Source organism: Rhinatrema bivittatum, chromosome 10 (assembly GCF_901001135.1).
Source record: "Rhinatrema bivittatum chromosome 10, aRhiBiv1.1, whole genome shotgun sequence".
NCBI lineage: Eukaryota > Metazoa > Chordata > Amphibia > Gymnophiona > Rhinatrematidae > Rhinatrema > Rhinatrema bivittatum.
In genome coordinates this window covers 94,450,538-94,469,841 of record NC_042624.1, presented here as the reverse complement: position 1 = coordinate 94,469,841, position 19,304 = coordinate 94,450,538, and the positions used below count along the sequence as shown (strand labels likewise).

Here is a 19,304-nt window from a genome sequence, read left to right as displayed (position 1 = left end):
GATTATTACACACGTTACATATTTTTTTTACGCATCTAGAATACAGGCGTGCATGTGTACAAAATACGGTAAATAGAGAAAGTCAGCGCTTTCTTTGCACTGGAAATCCTCGCGCCTACTGAAACAGGTGTGCGTGCTTTCGGAGCAGAACCACAGGTTATCTTATAAGCTGGGCATTTCCCGCCACACTGTTTATAAAATGCTGGGCTGAATCTCCGTGTGTCCACTTAGGCCCATAAATGCAGTACCGAGAACAGGTCTGAAAGTCAGGGTGCCTGGGGGGAGAGCAGCACCCCCCATCAATTTTAAAGCAAAGCACATGCATGATTCGCACCAGCTCTCAAAGTGATCCCACCAAAACTGCCCACACGGAATTGCACTCGCTAAGTTTTTGCGCAGAGGTTTTTTTCCCAGAAAATTTACAGGCAGGACTTTTTGAAAATGCAAAAGTTGTGGGCATTGGTGCAAGCCCCTCCCCCATTCCCCCCCCCCCCCCCCCCCGGGGACGCCGCCACTCAGTCCAGGTAAACCAATGCTTGCACAGGCTATTCGGGCACCTGTTTACCCATATATCAGGCAGGCAGTTTTATAATGGGCCATATCCATGGGTAAAGCACTGTTTTACCGGCTGCAATGCCTTTGAAATTTACCCTCTAAAATGTTCTACTGCTTAAATCCTGTAACATCTTAAGTTTAATATCTTTTCAACTAATTTCAATGAGTCATCGATAATCCCGCTAGAGGCAAGAACATAAGGAGTGCTATGCTGGACCGGTTCGGGTGCCAAGTACCTGGCAGATCCTAAAAAGTAGATCTCTTTCTTATTATCCACTCCTGGGGATGGCGATGGCTTTCCCCAGTCTATCTGGCAATAATGACGTGTTTGGACTTTTCCTCCAGGAACTTATCCAGGCCTCCTTTAAACTCCGCTATGCTAGTCCCCCGGCAACATATTCTGCAGCTTGAAAGTGCGTTGAGTAAAAAAGTACTTTCTACTATTTGTTTTAAATCTGCAGATTGTTAGTTTCAAGGAGTGTCCCCTTGTTTTGGGGTTAATAACCTCACTCATGATTTTGTAAACTTCTATCACGTCCCCCCGCAGCCGTCTCTTTTCCAAGCTGAAGAGCCCCAGCCTGCATAGCCTCTCATCGTAGGAGAACAGTTGCGTCCCATGGCGCAATACAGAGGTAATATAATATTTTCTATTCCATTCTCTTTTCCTTTTCAGCTCATTCTTAAAATTCTGTTTGCTTTTAGACTGCTGCCACACACCGAGCTGAGGATTTCAGTGTCACTGTGCACAAGGACGCCGAGGTCCTTTCCCTGGCTTGTGACTTTTAATCCGGCAGCCAGCATTGAGTACCTGTAGTGGGGATTATTTTTCTCTATGTCCATCACTTTGCACTTTTCCACATTAAATTTCATCTGCCATTCAGACGCCGAGTCTCCTATTCTCATCAGGTCTTTCTGTAGTTCCTTGCAATCTGCTACTATTTTAACAACTTTGAATAATTTCAGGTCATCTGCAAATTTGACCAGCTCACTCACTGTGCTCTTTTCCGGATCATTTAGGAATAGGTTAAGCAGCACCATTCCCAGTACCAATCCCTTTGGCACTCCACTAATGACCCATCTCCATTTGGAAAGCTCACCATTTAATACTAGTTTCCTGTCTTTTAACTAGCTAGCAAGCTACAATAGGACACTGCCTCCTATTCCATGACTTCTCAATTTCCTGAGGAATCTCTCATGAGGGATTTTGTCAAATGCCTTCTGAAAATCCAAATACACTATATCAACAGCTCACCTTTATCTGCTTACAGTACTTACTCCTTCAAATACATCTAACAGATTTGTAAGGCATCATGCTTTTTGCTAAAACCATGTTGGAGCTTCCCCATTAAGCCATGCCTGCCATTATGAACAGTGATTTGGCTTCTACCAGTCTGCTTGGTACAGACTTCAAGCTCACCAGTCTATAGTTTCCCAGATCACCTCTGGAGCCCTTTTTAAAAACTGGCAGTACATTAGGCACCCTCCAGTCTTCAGGCATTATGGCTGCTTTAAAATGATAGGTCACAAATTACCAGTAACAGATTTGCAATTGAGTTTTTTCAGGACTCTGGGGTGATTTGATCCTGGTGATCTGTTACTCTTCGCCATAGGATTTGGTGTTACACTGCTCTCTGAAAGTGCAAAATGTCTCGCTCATGTCCCTGGCATGGAAGATATGAATTAGCAGAACATTACCAAATTCCAGGGCCAGGAAAGAAGAAATGTGGAGGTAGAAATCAAAAAGTGAGCATTTTAAAAGCAATATTTTTAACAGTGTGGAATACTCCAGGCCCTGATGGGTTGCCAAGGGAACTGAGTAAATAATTGTTAACTAACTGGATTCTGTGGAACATATAGAATACCGTCACAACATCCAAGAGCTGTCTAGATTAAAATTATGCCAGTGTCTGTCTATCTAGCACTACAATACAATGCTTAATGCACTCAAGAATTAAAATATAAAATGAAAAACCTTTTTAAATGGCAAGTATTTTTCCACTATGATTTAAGGCTTGAAATGTACCAGCATTTTGTTCCCTTTCAAGAAGTGCTACAGGCCTCTGCCGAGCCTGTCTGATGGCCTATACAGCTCTCAGATAGTATTCCTGTAAAAATATCTCCTAGTCCTATTAACAGAAAAATCTTCATTTAATTTAAAAGTGATGTATTTTTCCTTTGTAGGACATGTAGCAGAGCTTTTAGCATTCAAGAGGCATTTCAATGTGATTTATATTTAAATCCAGCGCTCTATTTTAGCATTAATGGGGTAATTTTCAAACAGCATCCCTAAATTAGGCAACAGGAACATACTTAAAATTACAGCAATTTTCAAAGGAAACTAAGGTGCACAAGGCCGCTACATATATTATTCCACCAAATGTACCTGCACACAGTTAAACCCGCTATTATATTGGTGGAAGATTTTCAGGAAATTTACGCACAGACTTTTGAAAATAGAAAAGCATACTCATTAATGCAAACGTCACCCCGCTGCAACTCTGCTCCTGGGAACGCCTCTGCTCAGTCCAGGTAAACTTAACGCAAGAACAGGATGTACATGTGCAATATCACGTGGGCAAGATTGCAAGAGGCCATTTCTGTGGGTACAAAAAATGTATCTCTAAAAGTTTGAAATAAATGCCAACCTACTTCCATATCAAGGACCTTGTGGAAAATGGCTTGCGCTAGGCACTCCCGGACATATCTTTGGTGGTCTCTCCTCATTGCATTTAGTCTGTATTCTCTCTCAGAAATTATTCTTCCACTTCTTGTGATCTGGAAAATGCAGATTATGTGCAGGCGTTAACCACATAACAGCGTGTCTAGCAAACTAAATGCTCAGAGATTCCCTTCATTGGGTTGTGTGGGTAATCCCCACTTACTTTTCAAATGTAATTCAATTGAGAATAGGGCCTCACATAGGCATACATACCCTATAACAACTCGTACAGAAATGTACTTTGTCAGAAAAAAATGTTTAGGTTGCATATCAAGGATATTGGTTTTGGTCTTTCCTAGTCTTTTTTTTTTTTAATGAGGAGTGGTTACCATGTCCTGATCCTAACATCAATAAATGTCTTCGGAAAATGAGATGGATACTTCAAGCCAGGCAGTTTTAGTTTGACATTTTCTTACTCTTTGACAATAATAAACATCAGAGTGCAATTTGGTATATGGCAGCTAACGCCTAGGCCTTTATACAGAAAAATTCAGAGGAGGTGTAAACAAATTCTGCACAAGGATAAACCCCAGCAGCACGTACAGAAATGTCCTCGAGGCGGCCTATACATTGTTCATGCAAAATGAGAAGGAGCGGCCTGGGCCCAGGGATGATCCAGTGACTAAATGGCAGTTCTGGGCTGTGCGCTGCCATGAGAAGGGGCCCCGGGTTCAATGTTCAGCTCAAACCTTCCACTCCCTGAGTCAGCCATGGCCGGCGATATTGGAGGCAGCACTTATGATCCCAAAGGAGGAGTCATGGTCATCGCACAATGGCGGCACCTAGCAGCTTGTTTCAGGACCCATGATTGCCGGGGTCTGGAAGGAGCTCTGGAGCATGATCCCCGACTAAGGGACTGTTGCCGCAGTGACTGGGGCTTAAGCAAGAGAAGAGGGGGACGTCCCAAAGGGGAATGAGGATTCCTGGCATTGGATCGCAGTTCCAGTTCTGACTGGAGGTAGAAGCCCAAAAGAACAAAGGGGAATTGACAAGCCCAAGAACAAAAATATGCTATGGGCCGAATTGATAGTGGATTTCTACTTCATCAAGGTATGCATACATTTATTTACTATTCAGGTGCGATCGGCTCTTCTCCATAGGGTTCAAAGCAGAGAACAATAAGAAAAAAACGTGTACGTACTTGCTAAAAACAATAACACCAAATATATTCAATCCATCCTTCCCAAACGTCCCTGACTTTCATAGTACAAGAACCCGCTATGCCACCCCAAAAATGATCTCCTATAAGTCAATCCGGAGACAAGCTTAAAGGGCTCACTAAATCTTTATTCCAAGGAAAGAGGTGTGTCCCTACAAAATATAATTCCGATTTTGAGGTTCACAAGGACTGCCATTTAACACCAGGATCTAGAGTGCTTGGTGGAATAAAAGCAACCCAGAATACAATTAACCAGAAAAAAGGGTTGCTCCTGCCCATTTTGTTATGGTGGGGCTCAGATCAGACTGGAACATTGCAGGATAAAATAAATGATGTATCCCGTGCCTTACATAACAACGTACTGCAATTACACTACAGCTGAATGTGCGGCCCAGAAAGGAAGAAGGGAGCTCCTACCAGCCCAGCTTTCCGGAGGTGTCTTCTTATCCTTGTGTTGTTGAAATACCCCGTCAGGTGTTTATCCATTAAGCTGTTGTAGGTTACAAGTGCTCTGAAAGAGATTTAAATTTAAAAAAAAAAAGCCCATGTGTCAGTCACAGGGTACTGCAGATTACCATCGGGGATTTTAAAGAAGTCATACAAAACGTGTCAAGACAAGCACCAACTCCGAGCATCATCAACTTTTGGCTCACTTACCTGTCCTCACTGCTGGTCTGGATTCCCATGGTCGTTCGATATTCTACAGCACTGCATGTGCCATGGACTCTCTGCTCTGCTCACTATAAGGGAAATCTGAATCCTAGTGGGGTGAGTTAATTTACTTAACCAATAACGCTAATGAAGCAAGGTAAAGAATGGGAATTTTACTTTTAACGCTGCCTGGGTCTTTAATTTCCTTGTTCTCTCATCATTTACTAACATAAATATGATCATTTCTGACTCAAAGAAGCTTAGTTTTGGTCCACTGACAGGAACTTGTTGCAAATTACCCACGTCAACCTGAAAAGAGTGATCCAATCCAGGGCTTTCCTCACTCCAAATGACATCAGATCTTCACCAAGGTGTACTGAGCTGTTCGTACGTCTCACTCTACATGAGAAACTGGCCCCTAAACCCTAAATCACCATCAACATCTCAACTCGAGCTATTAGATGGCCCTCCTATAGAGATATAAATAGTTGCAAACGGTGAGGGTCTTCCCAGAGGCTCTCTCTCCCCCCCCCTCTTCTGAAGCCCACAAATGGCCAAAATGCAATTCTAAAAATGTATCACTCCCGCCCAAACTCCTCCCTGATCCCACCCCTTACAAAAATGTGCATTTGCGCCACGCGCTAGCCTTATTATCACAGGCGTTAACGCCATAACACATTTTGATGAATGACCCAGCAAGTCTGTTGGAAACAGGAGGTCTTCCTGCACCAGAAGGTACACTTAAGACATCGCTGTGTTCTGTAGAAACCGATTGGCCCATGGAATAACAGGCTGGAGAATAAAGCCTGCTGTTTCAAGAGCCTTTGACTGAGTTGTGAGGGTTTTAGACTGGCCAGTCCTGGACAAGGCACTGATGAGCACATTGTCACATACTCAACACACAGAATTGGTCCCAGACTGTTCCCCCCCTAAGGTATAGAGTTGGCCACCTGCAGACCCCAGTATGACTCCATTCTTTATTTCCTGCACCCTTACACGTCCCCCTCTCCCTCATGAGGCACAGGACAGCCTGAGCAATGCTTTCTATTTTTATCCACCAAAATAAACCCGGATATTTACCCAGGAAAGGGAGCAGATATCAATGGAACCAACCTGTTCTCCCGTTTTTGCTGTTAGAATAAATACTGATCAAACTGTCAGGAAAACTGAAATAAGAACTGAACATGAAGAGCCTTGGCCATGAGGCACTTTTTTACTTTCTGGTGGCCAAAGCCAGGATTTTCTTGATGGGAGAATGCTGTCCAGCTGCAGGAGATAATGACCTGCCGCCTTCCCCCCACCAAAATTCCAGGACCTCCTGTAGCTGACCAGGCTGCAGGAAGGCCACGCCACTGGTACCATGGGAACTCTTTTATGCAGCTTTCCTCACTCCTTGTTTGTGTGCACATCTGTCAAATTACAGCACTTATGCCAGGTATTGGATTTACCCTGGGGCCAGGATCACTTAGCAAGTTAGAAAGCCGTCAGAGGAAAGTACAGAAAGAAAGTTAATCCAATATCCGTTTGTTTACATCTTTCCACTTAATATTTCATGGACCAGTTAATCCTCCAAACATGCAGGACTGCAGCAATCTTAAAGGATGCGCCGTACCCTAAAGTCCAATTCTGTTCATTCCTGACCTGCACGGTTAGTTGGAATTGTCCCAGAAAAATCGCTTTCCAGTTTGATATATTACATAGTAAATGACTGCATTAACACCGATTTTAAAGAATTAGCTTCACTTTTTAAAGCCAACATACTGTTGCTAATGAGTACAGTGTGATACAGCACCACGCCTAACCTTTTACTGTAACCTCGATACATTACACCTCACTACCCATGGAGAGAATAATGCACCAGCACTAACCGTGCCCTAGCATTCAGAAAAATAAAACAATGCTGCAGAAAACCGTACACAGACAAATCTATTCTGTCCTTCTCCACAGATAATCACTGAAATGACTGGAAGCAAATTATGATGCATTCGGCTGCTTAAAATTTCCACCAGATTGAAGTCTGCTGAATATAGCTAGCAGTCATTCTTAAAAAGCTTCATTCGGTTTTCATTTTGAGCTGCCACCAATTCAAATACTTTAATAATAACAATATATTTGTATGTCATGCCTCACTGACAAAAGGTTCTTGAGGCATGTTACAATCAATACACATACCAAATCAATACAATTCAAACACATCAAGGGAGAAAAAAAAAAAGGAAACCCTCATTTATAGGCCACCCTCGTTATTTAACCAATAGAACGCGCCACCTCATAAAATCACGCCTTCCTTGGCCCTGCATGTTGTGTTCACAAGGGTCTTCTTACTTCCTTCGGTGAGTGCTAACAGCAGGAAAAATCTGGTTTTCTACAATGCTTTTCATCAAACAGGATCCCTGAACTATGACAGCTCCTGAAGTGAGGGAGGATGCTATTACAACCACCTAAGGCACGGTTCATTCAGTGGACTTAACTAAGGTCATACCCCATGCCAGAGAAGAAATAGTTCACTCAAAGGCCCGATCAGGGCTGGAAAAATCCCGAGTACCAGTTTGCCCAGATGCCTAAAATGTGGTGCCTGATGCTTGCTCCAGTCCAGAGTGGAAGTCACTGTAAGGCTGTTCCCTGCCACCAGGTTACAGAAGAGGAAAGGGTAAGGGATGGAAAAGGAGACAAAAATGAGAAAACTGCATTGTAATAGTGCACACTTTTTGTCTTCTGGAAATATGAAAGGCCACAGTACCAGCAAGGGCCAGAAGGAGTTTGCATCATCAATTTTTCATTTTATAAAGGAGGGGAGACTGACAGAGGTGCACAGGGAAAGGCATCGATCATTCAGGTTGCTTGACTAGGATAATGCCTTCATATTTCACAGGTGACAGATTGAAGCCAACAAGCTCTGGCTTTACTGTCAAGCGCATGGCAATCGCCAGGGAAGGTAAAAAGGGGCCTTCTGTGACATGGTCTAGGGTCTGTAAAGCTGCCCTGCATGCATAGCCCAGTGTGCCAGGCATTCAGAACATATTCATTCAAAAGCATCCCTTGCCTGCATGGAGGTGATTGAAGGCTCAGTTCACAGCCCAGATGGTCTCCAAAGAGAGCTTGGGAATAAATTCTCTCAGACTACTTTCCTCGGTGTCCCACTGTGCTTGCAACTGCAGCCTAGCCCAGGCCTCGGGAGAAAGATCCTCAGATAAAGGGCTCGGAAGACACAAATGCTAGGCCAGAGAGCACCGAGCCTTTAGGCACTTGTCTGCCCAGAGTGCACGGCGCACGCATCTTTTAAAACCTACCCCAATTTGTCTTTACATTTTAAATGGGAATCATTAGAAAATAAGGTAAAAAACCCTTTGCCTTTTTAAATGTTTTCGTTCTGTGTAGGAATCCCGTTAGTCTCCCTACTAGCTTTAGTTGGGACTTTACCATCTGATATGGGGAGAGACAGTGCAGGGATGGGCTCCCCCATGAGGAGGCTAACAATGGAACTGACCTACTGCTTTATGCAGAGCGATCACCATCTTCCCCGGGTGGGTAGGACAGCAGGCCTGGTGCTGAACTCGGACTTAACTTAAACCTCCACGGAATTCTTTGCTTTGGATGAGAGTTTCTGTCCGCCCTCTCATTCCATACATTAATCTTTGGATTACTTGAGTTTGGAGGGCCAAATCCTTTCGCACTCAGTTAAGCTTGTTTCGTTTTATTTTTTGCTCTGCAATCAAGCGGGAGAGGTTCCCTTACAACAAGGGAAAGCTGAGGTCGCCAAGGAAAGGGATGACTTCCAGCCATCCTGTGTGAGAGGAGGAAGGGGAAAGGGGAGAGAAAGAGAGGCCGATGGGCCGCATCGCTGGGAGGTGAGGAGAGACAGGGATCACCCTTGATACTGCAAGAGGAGGGAGGAGATAAAACTACCATGACGCTTCAAACTACCATGGGAGGGAAGCACAAAAGCTCTGGCCAGAACCCTATGGGAGGGAAGAGATTGAGTAAATAAAAGAGCTGATTCAACTGATCCAAAAGCAAGGAAGACTGTAAGAAGTCACAAAGTCACTAAGAACATTTGTACTGTCAAGAAATGTATTTCATCAATTGCAACTTATCAGTAAAGAGAAAAGTTGGAAGCCGACAAAACTCTCAAGTGCTTTATTGAACTGTGACTTTAATGCTTATTACTGCAGAGATTATCCCCGCTGCATACCATACACTGGGTGCTCCCTCAATTAGCATTGGCACTCGAGGAGGAGAGAGCTTAAGATGAGCAGAGCACGTTCAGGGTGGGAGAGACTATGTGTGGAGGGCAGGCAGGACTCTACGGGAGGGGCTGGAGGCCTTTGCCTGAGATAGTAGTGGCTGTGGTTGATGGAGCCCCCCCTCTATTTGATAAAACCACTGGTAAAGCTCAATACTTGGATTTCAAAACATTCTCTGGCACAGGATTATAAATCCTGCTCAAGAGAAATTAAGAGAAGATTGGCCACCTTTCCCCAGATCCACCAAAGATAGAAGATGAGCAAATGCCAACATTGGAAAACGAAGCAGTTTGAGAACTATTCTAGGCATCTAACCTTCAGTTTTTAGATTTTCCCCAAGCTTTTGGGCTCGCCACCAAGAGACATTTTTAAGAAATATCTCTGAAGTATTAAATATCCACTCTGAAGATGCACAAGAGAGATTTACATACAATAAGAGGCAGCATATGCAAATCTCTCACGTGCATATTCAGTGTGGATATGCTGAAAACCCAAATGGCTAGAGCGTGCTCACAGAGCAGGCTGAGAGCCATTGCCATAATGTATCGCCACGATAATCAAACCAATGGCATTCACTAATGCTCCTCGGTGTTGCGACCATCGCTGCCCGACATCTCCACTCCGCCCTCTTTACCTCTGAGGCGACGCCATCCAGGTCTGAGAGACGACTGGCTGCCGCGGTGTCTCCCTGCCGTCTCCCTCCAGCGTCCCCAGACCGGCTCGATGCTGCAGATGCGCCATGTTGCCTGAAGCCTAGGGCGCACGCGCGCACACGCTACGATTGAAGTATCAGCAAGGGCACGAACCTCAGGGGCATCCCCTTGAGATGACGTCAACTGCTTCCGATATTTAAAGGTCTCTGATATCGCTAACAAACTGAGTTAGCAAGGATTCGTTCTAGCTACTCTGCCTCCTCAGACTGATACTTTACTCTGAACAATCCTGATGGCACCGCTTTACCTGGCAAGGCACAGTTCTGCAGACCGTAGGGATAATAGAACAAACTGTCCACTAATTACCATACAAACAGCAACATTATCCTGCACCTTTCACAAATGCAATGTTTTTGGAGGTTTTAAAAAAAAGATCCTAGTTATACTCAATACTCAGAATCAATGACTTTTTTTCTGATCATCAGTATTCTCTGATTAAGATGAGTAAGGCAGGATTTGGTGTGTGATGGCACCATTACTTCATCCTTAGCTGTCACTACATCTGGCACTTACTATACACATGCCAAGGCAGTTCCAGCACACAAGGAAAACAGAAAAATCTGGAAGGCAAAACACAAAATTGGTTGTGTTCAATGGAAGCTGATGAGATTTTAAGATGGGGAGGCAAATTACCTAGTATTTTGTTTTCTGTAGAGGAGCCCCAAGTGGTCATGCACCCCTGGAAATGTGTGTTCAACTGAGTGAAAAAAAAAACAGAGAGAAGCTCCAACTATCCTGCATACTGTGATCTCAGATTATCAGCCTCTGCCAAAGTCTGTTCCAGCCTGGCAGCCTCTCTCTATCCCATTCCCATGGAATCCAACCAAACCTGCCCAGCATCGCCGTTCCAAACAAACCCAGGTTTGTACTGCAGACGTCAAAGGAGCGAACCTCCGCCCCCACCCAAAAATAACATTTGCTGTATAAATGGTAGCCCAATACATTATTACACTGATTAAAATAAGTGCATGAAAAGGTTATTTTAAAATATGTTATTTAATGCTGCAAAGTTTTCCCAATAGCTACACTGAAAACCAAAATGTTTTCTACCTTTGCCTGCAGTTTTCCTGCCTCAATATCCACAGCTGCCCTGACCTCCCCCTTCATCCTCCTCTTACATATCAGTCATGTCTCCCTCCTTCAAACCGCCACTTCACATCCTTATCTCCAGCTTCATCCCTCCATCGCCCCGTTCCTTCTCCTCCACCCCATCTTTCATTCTCTCTGCTCCCTCCATGGTCTCCTCCCTCCATTCTCGTACACACACAAACCCTACCCTCCTCATCTGGCTCTCACCCATTTCCCTCATACCCCTCCCTCTAGATCCGCTTATTCATCTGGATCACCCACTCTCCCCACATCTCCTATCCCGATGGCCCTTTCACGTCTCTGAATCCTATTTGGCTGATTCACCCAGTTTCCCCCAGCCCATCACTTCCTATCCAGCTGGTTCCTCCACTTTCTCCCCTGGCCCCTCCCTCCCCACCTCCTATCCCTCTGGATTCCCCTTCACCTCAACTTCTCACTTCTAGTTTATGTATTTTTATAATGTCCTCAGGTTTTCTTTGTCTCCTTCTGTGGTCTATGCACCTCTCTCTGCTATACTCCTCTCTCCCCTTCTCACCAAATTCCCTTTCTCTCTTCTGAACTTGGTCTCTCCTACCCAAGGCCCGATTTCTTCATTGCATCTTCTCCTCTGGCCCTGCCTCCACCTTGCTTCCCCTCCCCCCCCCTTTACTTAATTTTCATTTACTTGCTATCCTCTTTGCTTGAGCTTCTCTCCATCCTTTCCCCCCCAATCCTCTCTGCTCCTCCCTCCCAAAATCTATTACGTGAACTAAAAACACAGCTCTTCAAAAAATGCATGCAACCTAACGTAAAATATCAGAATAACAAGAGATACTAATTGATGCACGAGAAACAAATTAATGAGTGCGAGAATCTCAATTCAACATTCAGAATATGCGAATATTATTTTATTTTTGTCTTATGTCCTTGATCTTAAATTAATATGGTATTTGAACAATTCGATTGATAGTTGTTAATGCTCGTTTATGAATACTTCCTATGGATCCCGGCGTTATTCACCGATTTATAATTATGACCGTCATCATTGCAAACCATTGTGATCTTTACTTGGGATAATAGTCTATAAAATGTCTTAATACATAAATAAATACTTGAGGACAAGCATAAAAGGGTATAAAAGAGATCTGGAGGAAAAGTCCATAACAGGCTGTTAGCCAGGTAGACTTAAGAAAGCCATAGCTATCCCTGGGACAGAACAGGAAACAGATCTACTTTTATGGGACCTGCCAGGTACTTGGACCTGGCTGGGCCACTGTCAGAGACAGGATGCTGAGCTCCAGGGGCCTTGGTCTAATGATCTGATCCAGCATCGCAGGTCTTTGGTCCCTAAGCAATTTCCTTCAGCCCTCTTCTTCATGCCTCCCTCCCCAGGCTCCTTAAGCCTAAAGCTCCTGAAGCACCGTTAAGGAGGCAGCAAAATTCCCTGTGCCCGTGCCGCTGCAGGAGCGAGAAGGCAGCAGTAGAAATGGTGTGGGGGAAAAAAGGTAACTGCAGCAGGACGCGGGACGGGGGCTTAAGGATAACTGGAGGAGGGGGGAGAGGGGGTACCATTAACAGTAGTGCATAGGGGAGGTAGGGTGGCAGAGCAGATGCACTGGGGCTGAAAGAGCAGGCTCATTCAAAGGCTGACTTGCTTCAAGCTGGAGCCAAGAGGATAATGCAAGGGCGTTAAAGGTGGGAGTCACTCCCGCACAGGCTCAATAAATAAAAAGGTGGCCAAAATGAGGATTGGGATTCTAAAAAAAAAAAAAAAAGTAATCAATGACCTGGGAATTGAGCGTTGATTGCCTGCCCTGTCCGCTCCATCATTGCTGCTGATTTCATGGCAGGCGAGTCTCTCCTTTCCTATCTTATTCTCGCCCCTTCAGGACACACGCTTTACCCACAGAAAAGCGGCTTGGAAGCCCATGGATCGTACTTGTAGGGTTGCCAATGTAATTGTCACTTACCCGCCATAAGGGTGACTCATATTTGCACAAAATCCTTTTAAGCATGCAGGAGAACGAGCCGGCTGTAAGAAACTAGCGTGCAGCCGGCGGGACGCACAGACCTTAGTAATTAACAAGGAGCAGCGACAGCAGGTCTGATGCTGCGAGTATAACATAGGTGGTATCTGCGAGAAACGGAGCTGAGGCCAGAGGGGGGGGGGGGGGGACGGGAGGAAAGGGGGAGGTGAACAGTGTGACGTCGGGTCCTGTTCAGACCTATGAGCCTCGGACACGACTGCTCCTTGGTTTGAATACGGGCCAGCAGAGGGCGCTTGGCGCCATTTGCCGTTTGAGCCCAGTGAGCAGAGGGAGTCTGTCCTCTTGCTTGAGGTACTGTTTAAGGGTATTCTAATTTACGAACCAGATTAACTGCTTGCCTTGTTGCGACATCCCACTCCTGAGAGAGATGGCACCCCCCTGCAGAGCTCTATAAAAAAAATAAAATAAATAATAACAAGCAAGCCAGCTTATACTGGCAGCAATGCCCAAAAAAAGGGCGCAGGGGAACAGCCCCTGTTTCCCAGGTGGGTCCTGACCCGGAGGTTTCCCCCTCCCACCTTGACTTGCCACGCCATCCGCCCCAAGAAGACGTTAGCTCCGGGGAAAGCGGGGCCTGAAGTGCCTGCTTCTGGAGAGCCCGCCTCAGCACCAGCCCGGCCAGGCAGAGAACAAACGAGCCCGCCCTCTCCCCCCCCCCCCCCTCCCACTGCCTCCCGATGACCAGCCCGGCAGTTGCTCTGCTACATGAAGAGGCCTGGTGCCCTTCCCCCAGCCTGCTCATTTCTGAGCAACCCGATCCCACTGCTCTGGGAAGATCAGCCCTGCCTGGTCCTGCAGGGGAGGAGGAAGCTGACCGGAGCAGAATGACTGACCGGAGAGAATCTCAGGTGACAGCAATTCAACAAGGAAGAGGCAAGGCGGCAGAAAGAGCAGCTCCTGCGGAGAGGAGCTTCCGTGAGCTTGAAAAAAAGGTTTTGCTCGTTCTGGAGGACATGAAGCTGGCCGAGGGGGACAGAACGTCAGAGGCATGCGTGGCACGGCTCAGGCCCCTCGTCAGCCAGGCAGAAAGTTCCTGGAGGAGCCCAGTCAAAAAGACTTGCAGGCATGTGGTGAGTGCGGGCATAGGTATTCTGCCCTAAAAAAACACTGTAGTGCGGCAGAGGGGAATAAGAGCAGGCTTTACTCCTTCTGGAGGCAGCAGGGGGGGTGCATCCATGCAGTAGAACAGGAGCAGAAGCATTGGGAGGGGAGAGGGTTGAGAGAGAGACTGGGGTACGGGTGAGGGGAGACTGCCGGGCACTGGCAGCCGTGCAGAGGACACGTTTAGTACGTTGGGTGGATTTCAGGGAGGGGCGGTGGGTAGTTACAAAGGTAACTCCAAGCAACAGGGTTTGAGACATGATGTGGACTGGGTTTTTTCGGGGCAAGATACTGGTGGTGGCTTTTCCGCTGTTGCAGGTTCTGATGGAGATGCAAGATCAAAGCTCCTGAGGAGGGAAAGCTGGCAGTCCCCACAGGAGAAAAGCCCGGGCAGAGAGGAGGCTGCATCGTCCGTTCAGGCAAGATCCAGGCGACGGAGCACCCAGTTTCGGAGGTTTGCAGGGAAGGACAGGTAAAAGCAGCGGGGCGGAGAAGGCCAATACAGCGGTGAGGAAAAAGAAAGGGAAGAGGGTACATGGTGATAGCTCGTCTGAGAGTTCGGACTCATCCGACTCTTCTTCTTCTTCGGATAGTGGGTCCTCGGGTAAGCGTAGAAGGGCTAGCGGGTTGGGCCCGAGCCAGGATATGGGGCGCCCAGCTCTGGCGTCATTGACAGAGTTATGGGAGGGAGTACCTAGAAGGTTGCGTAGGCGAATTCGCAAGAGAAGATATGTTAACATTTTCCGCTTAGTGGCTGGGCGCAGGGCTGATAATAGAGGACGCGGGAAAGGCAAAAAGAAAAAAAGGAGGGATTCAGGGGAGCCTAAGGTTGCCAAGAATATTCTAAATTGGGTAAGAGGATTCCTTCGTTTAGCAAGTGTGGTATTGTCACTATCAGCCAGGCCCTTATGGGGCACTACTGGCTTATTGCGACAGCATACTGGGGGCATATAAGGACTATGAGGGCTGGGCGTGGCTCAATTATGATGAGCGTTTCAGGGAGAAAATGGCAGGAAACCAGTTTATGTCTTGGGGGAACGCAAGACATAAACTTATGGCTCACGCAAATGACAAACAAACGCGCTGCTAAAACGGAGCAGGGTGTACATCCAGGCTTTGGAGCGAGCGGTACAACAGGTAGGGGCAGGGGTGGCGAGTTGCCGAGCGTAGGGAACACCACCAAAGGGAACGAGATGAGGGTTTCCCCGGGGGGGGGGGGGGGGGGGGAGGGTTGGATGTTTGCTGGAGATATAACAGAACCTCTTGCTTGTTTCCTGAATGTAAATTTAGGCACGCGTGTTCCACTTGCTTGGACCTCATCCTGTTTCCCGATGCCCCCAAGCAGGGCAATCAGGCACTGCGAAAGGAGCAGCGGCAGGGAAGAGACAGTCACAATAAAAAAAAAATAATAATAAAATAAAAGGGGGGAGGGACAGGGGGAGGGTGGGCGTGCATACCCAGATTCGCTTTCACGATGTTCCCGGCAGAATGCAAGTGGGGACTGATGGCTGCTGAGAGTTTCAGAGGGAAGTACGAGTCGTCCTGGGAAGATGAAGAAAGCGAGCTGATTCACAACTCGGTCGCACCAGCAACGTGGAAGGCTTACACTGCAGGATTAATGGCGGTGACAGGTTTCTTAACCAATATTGGGTGCCACAGCAGGAATGTGTCTGATAGGGAGCTGTGTCAATTCATAATAGCAGCAAAGCAGGCAGGATGCTCACATGCAACTGTTCGTTCGCATTTAGCGGGTTTCGCTTTTTTCAAAAAAGGTACAGGGGTGCCCGAATCCGATGAATAGTTTTAGGGTAAAAAAGGTACTTGGGGGTTGGCTACGAGGGCAGGGTCACAAAGAGGATAAACGGAGGCCTATTCGGTACGTGGACTTTTGTATATTGGTGGAAGTGCTGCCGCAGGTATGTTGGTCGGCGTTTGAAACCTCCATGCCCAGATTAGCCTTCTCCTGGGCCTTTTTCGGAGCCATGAGGATCAGCGAGTTAGTGGCACAATCCAGGCGGGCGGTCAGGGATGTGGGAACGCTCAAGTCAAATGTACAGATGGGAGGGTCCGAGGTTAGGCTGTTCATCCCAAGATCCAAAACAGATCAGACAGGGACGGGAGCGGTCGTCACATTGTTGTGCGATGCCCAGCGGTCAGTTTGCCCGGTCCGGCTGGCACACGATTACATGCGGTTGCGTCCGAATGTGGGAGGCCCCTTTTTCATTCATGAGGACTCCTTTCCCCTCACACGATTTCAGTTTTCTAAGGTGCTCGGCTCAGCCATCCACAAAGCGGGTGGTGATCCACGTTATTACAGTTTGCGTTCGTTTCAAATAGGGGCGGCCACTGCTGCGGCGGAAGCTGGTTTGTCAGATACGGAGATCAAAGGCTTAGGGCGTTGGAAGTCGGAGGCTTTTAGGTCTTACGTCCGACCTAGATTCTAGTAGAAAGCGGACTGCAGTGAGCGCACAAGGGAAAGGACGGGGAGGGATATGTGTACTTTTCCTAATTGTTAATTTTTCTTGCAGAGCGTATGGGGGGTGAAGAGATTTGAAGGATGTGCCTGGATCGTGGGTCATTCCTACATTCATCGGGCGCAGAGACGAGCAATGAAACGTCCGTATGGAGAACATTTGGACATTGACAGAGTCGGGTGGCGGGTGTCCTGGTTTAGTAAAAGGGGTATGGGTTGGGACGAGCTATTGCCCTTTTTGTTTGAAAGGATTCAGATGTGGGGAGAGCCCAATTTAATAATTTTTCCCTCGGGTGGCAATGATATTGGGTCCAAAACATGCAGTTATTAACTTGCATGAAAAAAAGACCTATCACAGGTCATGATTCGCTGCCCTAGGGTACTGCTAGGGTGGTCCAATATCATTGTTAGGTTACGTAATAAGGATGAGACGATTTGGCGGGTGGGAGTCAAAAAATTAAATAGACAATTAGGCAAATGGATGGGTTGGGAAGGGGGGTTTTGGATCAGGCATCAGTGGTCTTGGGGGAATGAGGCAGGTTTATTTTCTGGGGATGGAGTACACTTATCAGAAGTAGGCATGGACCTATTCAATAATTCATTACAGGAAGGGCTGGAGAAGGAAATTAGGAAGTGGTAACTGGGCCGCAGTTGGGGGGACAAACTGATGTCTCACAGTTTATTGTGGCGGTAAACCCGAGCCCAAAAGCTGTATGTTATGGGGCAGTTCATATGAGGGTAATGGAGTGGGGGGGAAAGGCCTCGTGTAGCATGGGGGAGCCGCTGCACGGGGGCACCGGAGAACTATGGGGCCACAGTTTCCGGTTATCCTACTCTCGCGGGTTACAGGCGGAGTAGGGAAGGGGGGGGGGTTGGGGGAGGGAAGAAGTCACTTCACTAGGGACAAGGTGGTGAGGAGGCGAAAGGGGGATGTTAAATGGGGGTGCTGGTTTGGAGGGGTTGTTGGATAGTCATTAAGTTGTGAGGGCTCGGGTTAAGGTTTTACATTAAACTGCGGCCAAGTTGAATACCACTTATGTGTGTGTTTGCATTTATTGGGGAATGGGGCGACAGGTTCCAGCAGTGTTCCACCCCTATGTTATAAAGCCGGTGTGAGACGCTGGGGATTTTTTTTGTTGTGGGTGGGGGGGGGGGGGGGTCCCCTGAGTTCTAAGACACACAGGGACTGCCTGCGCCAATGACAGCGTGGTTACTAGGGAGAATCACGTGACGATGCTTTCAGGAAGGCGGGAGAGCTATCCCCCTTCTCCAATCAAACCGAACTGGTGCCCTACGCCCGCCCCCTAGGCCTGCCTCTGCCCAATGAACGGAGGTTCGCTTCTGTTGCTCTTTTCCTGCCAGGCTCGTGTAGCCTCGGCTACTTTATTGATTTATTTATAGGCACCTTGTTGCCTGTTAGGTCGTTTTCCCCGGAAGGGAGAGGGGGAACAGATTTGGTGCCCCGCAGTCACATAAGCTACGTCGGGGTGCAGGGCAGCCTAGAGAGACGTGGAGTGTATTGGAACCGCTGAGCGCGGTAAAGACCACGGTGGAGCCGCAGCGTGAAGAGAAGCAGCAGCAGCTGAAAGGGGTTGGGCTGGAGTGAAGAGCAGCACAGCACTTGCAGTTACAGTCCCAGAAAGCGGGGCTTGTGCCATACGATTGTTGATGGTGGTGTTTTATTTTGACTGAATTGACGCTGAACTATTCAAAGTCAGTCCAATTGGGCTGTTTTTCGCTCACCTGATGGAGAGAGACTCATTGCCCTAGCTAGGCGCAGATGTACCGAGTTAGTTCAATGAAAAGGTATCGCCTACAAACTTATTTGTTGACCTATTTATTTATTTTAAATAAAAGGAGACACGAATAAAAGAACATCAGCAAAGCAGTCAGGGTGAGGGGATATGATCGGCAACTAGCAAGGGTGGCGCTGAGATAGTACAAGGAACAAATCGATTAACCTAAACAAAAAAAGGCCGAGAAGCACTGAGAGGAGTCTGCAGGTAGAAATTAAATAATGTCAAAACGCCTAGAAACTCCTGTAAAAGAAGTGAAAAATGAATATAAAATCGGGCAGACAGTACCAGCAGCATGCCGCGTAGACCAGGGCCCTTGTGACGTCACAATTTGAGAGTGCAGACCCATTCCAGAGAGAGTTGCTGTAGCAGTGAATAATGGGCATAATACAATTGTCAGGGATTTAGACCCAGAAAGTCATGGTAAAATGAAAGTGGTATCATTTTAAAGATCTGGTGCCCGTTTCAAACACCCTATATCTTTATATCGTGTCAAAAAGCCAACTTCACCCATTTAAAGGTAAAAGTGAGGTTTTCAGTACTGTACCCATAGTTTGATGATAAAAAGGGGAACTGGAGGGCGAGATGATAGTGAAGGGGTGGGTGACTGAAGGAGAGCTGAAAGGTTTTTAAAGAGAGCTTGGGCTGAGAAGAGGAAAACCAAAGTAAACAGCATTAGGATAAGGCGGAAAACAGGTTTCCACCAGCGGTTTCCAAACTTTGTGCCACAGGATAAGACCCTAAGAACTGCTATGCTGAGTCAGACCATGGGCCATC

At 46.9% G+C, this 19,304-nt stretch overlaps 1 protein-coding gene across 3 annotated transcripts in view; it reads right to left on the bottom strand.

The window, feature by feature from the left end:
• The window catches only part of ERICH3 (glutamate rich 3), a 73,420-nt gene extending 60,156 nt beyond the window's left edge, over nucleotides 1–13,264 (bottom strand). For all 3 annotated transcript variants that reach the window (XM_029617563.1, XM_029617565.1, XM_029617564.1), the window contains exons 1-3: nucleotides 13,080–13,264; nucleotides 4,851–4,944; nucleotides 3,205–3,330 (exon numbers count right to left, since the gene is read on the bottom strand). In XM_029617563.1, the coding sequence (XP_029473423.1) occupies nucleotides 3,205–3,330; nucleotides 4,851–4,944; nucleotides 13,080–13,234 (375 nt within the window). In that variant the 5' untranslated portion in view covers nucleotides 13,235–13,264. The remainder of the gene's footprint in view (nucleotides 1–3,204; nucleotides 3,331–4,850; nucleotides 4,945–13,079) is intronic.
• Nucleotides 13,265–19,304: the final 6,040 nt, after the last annotated feature.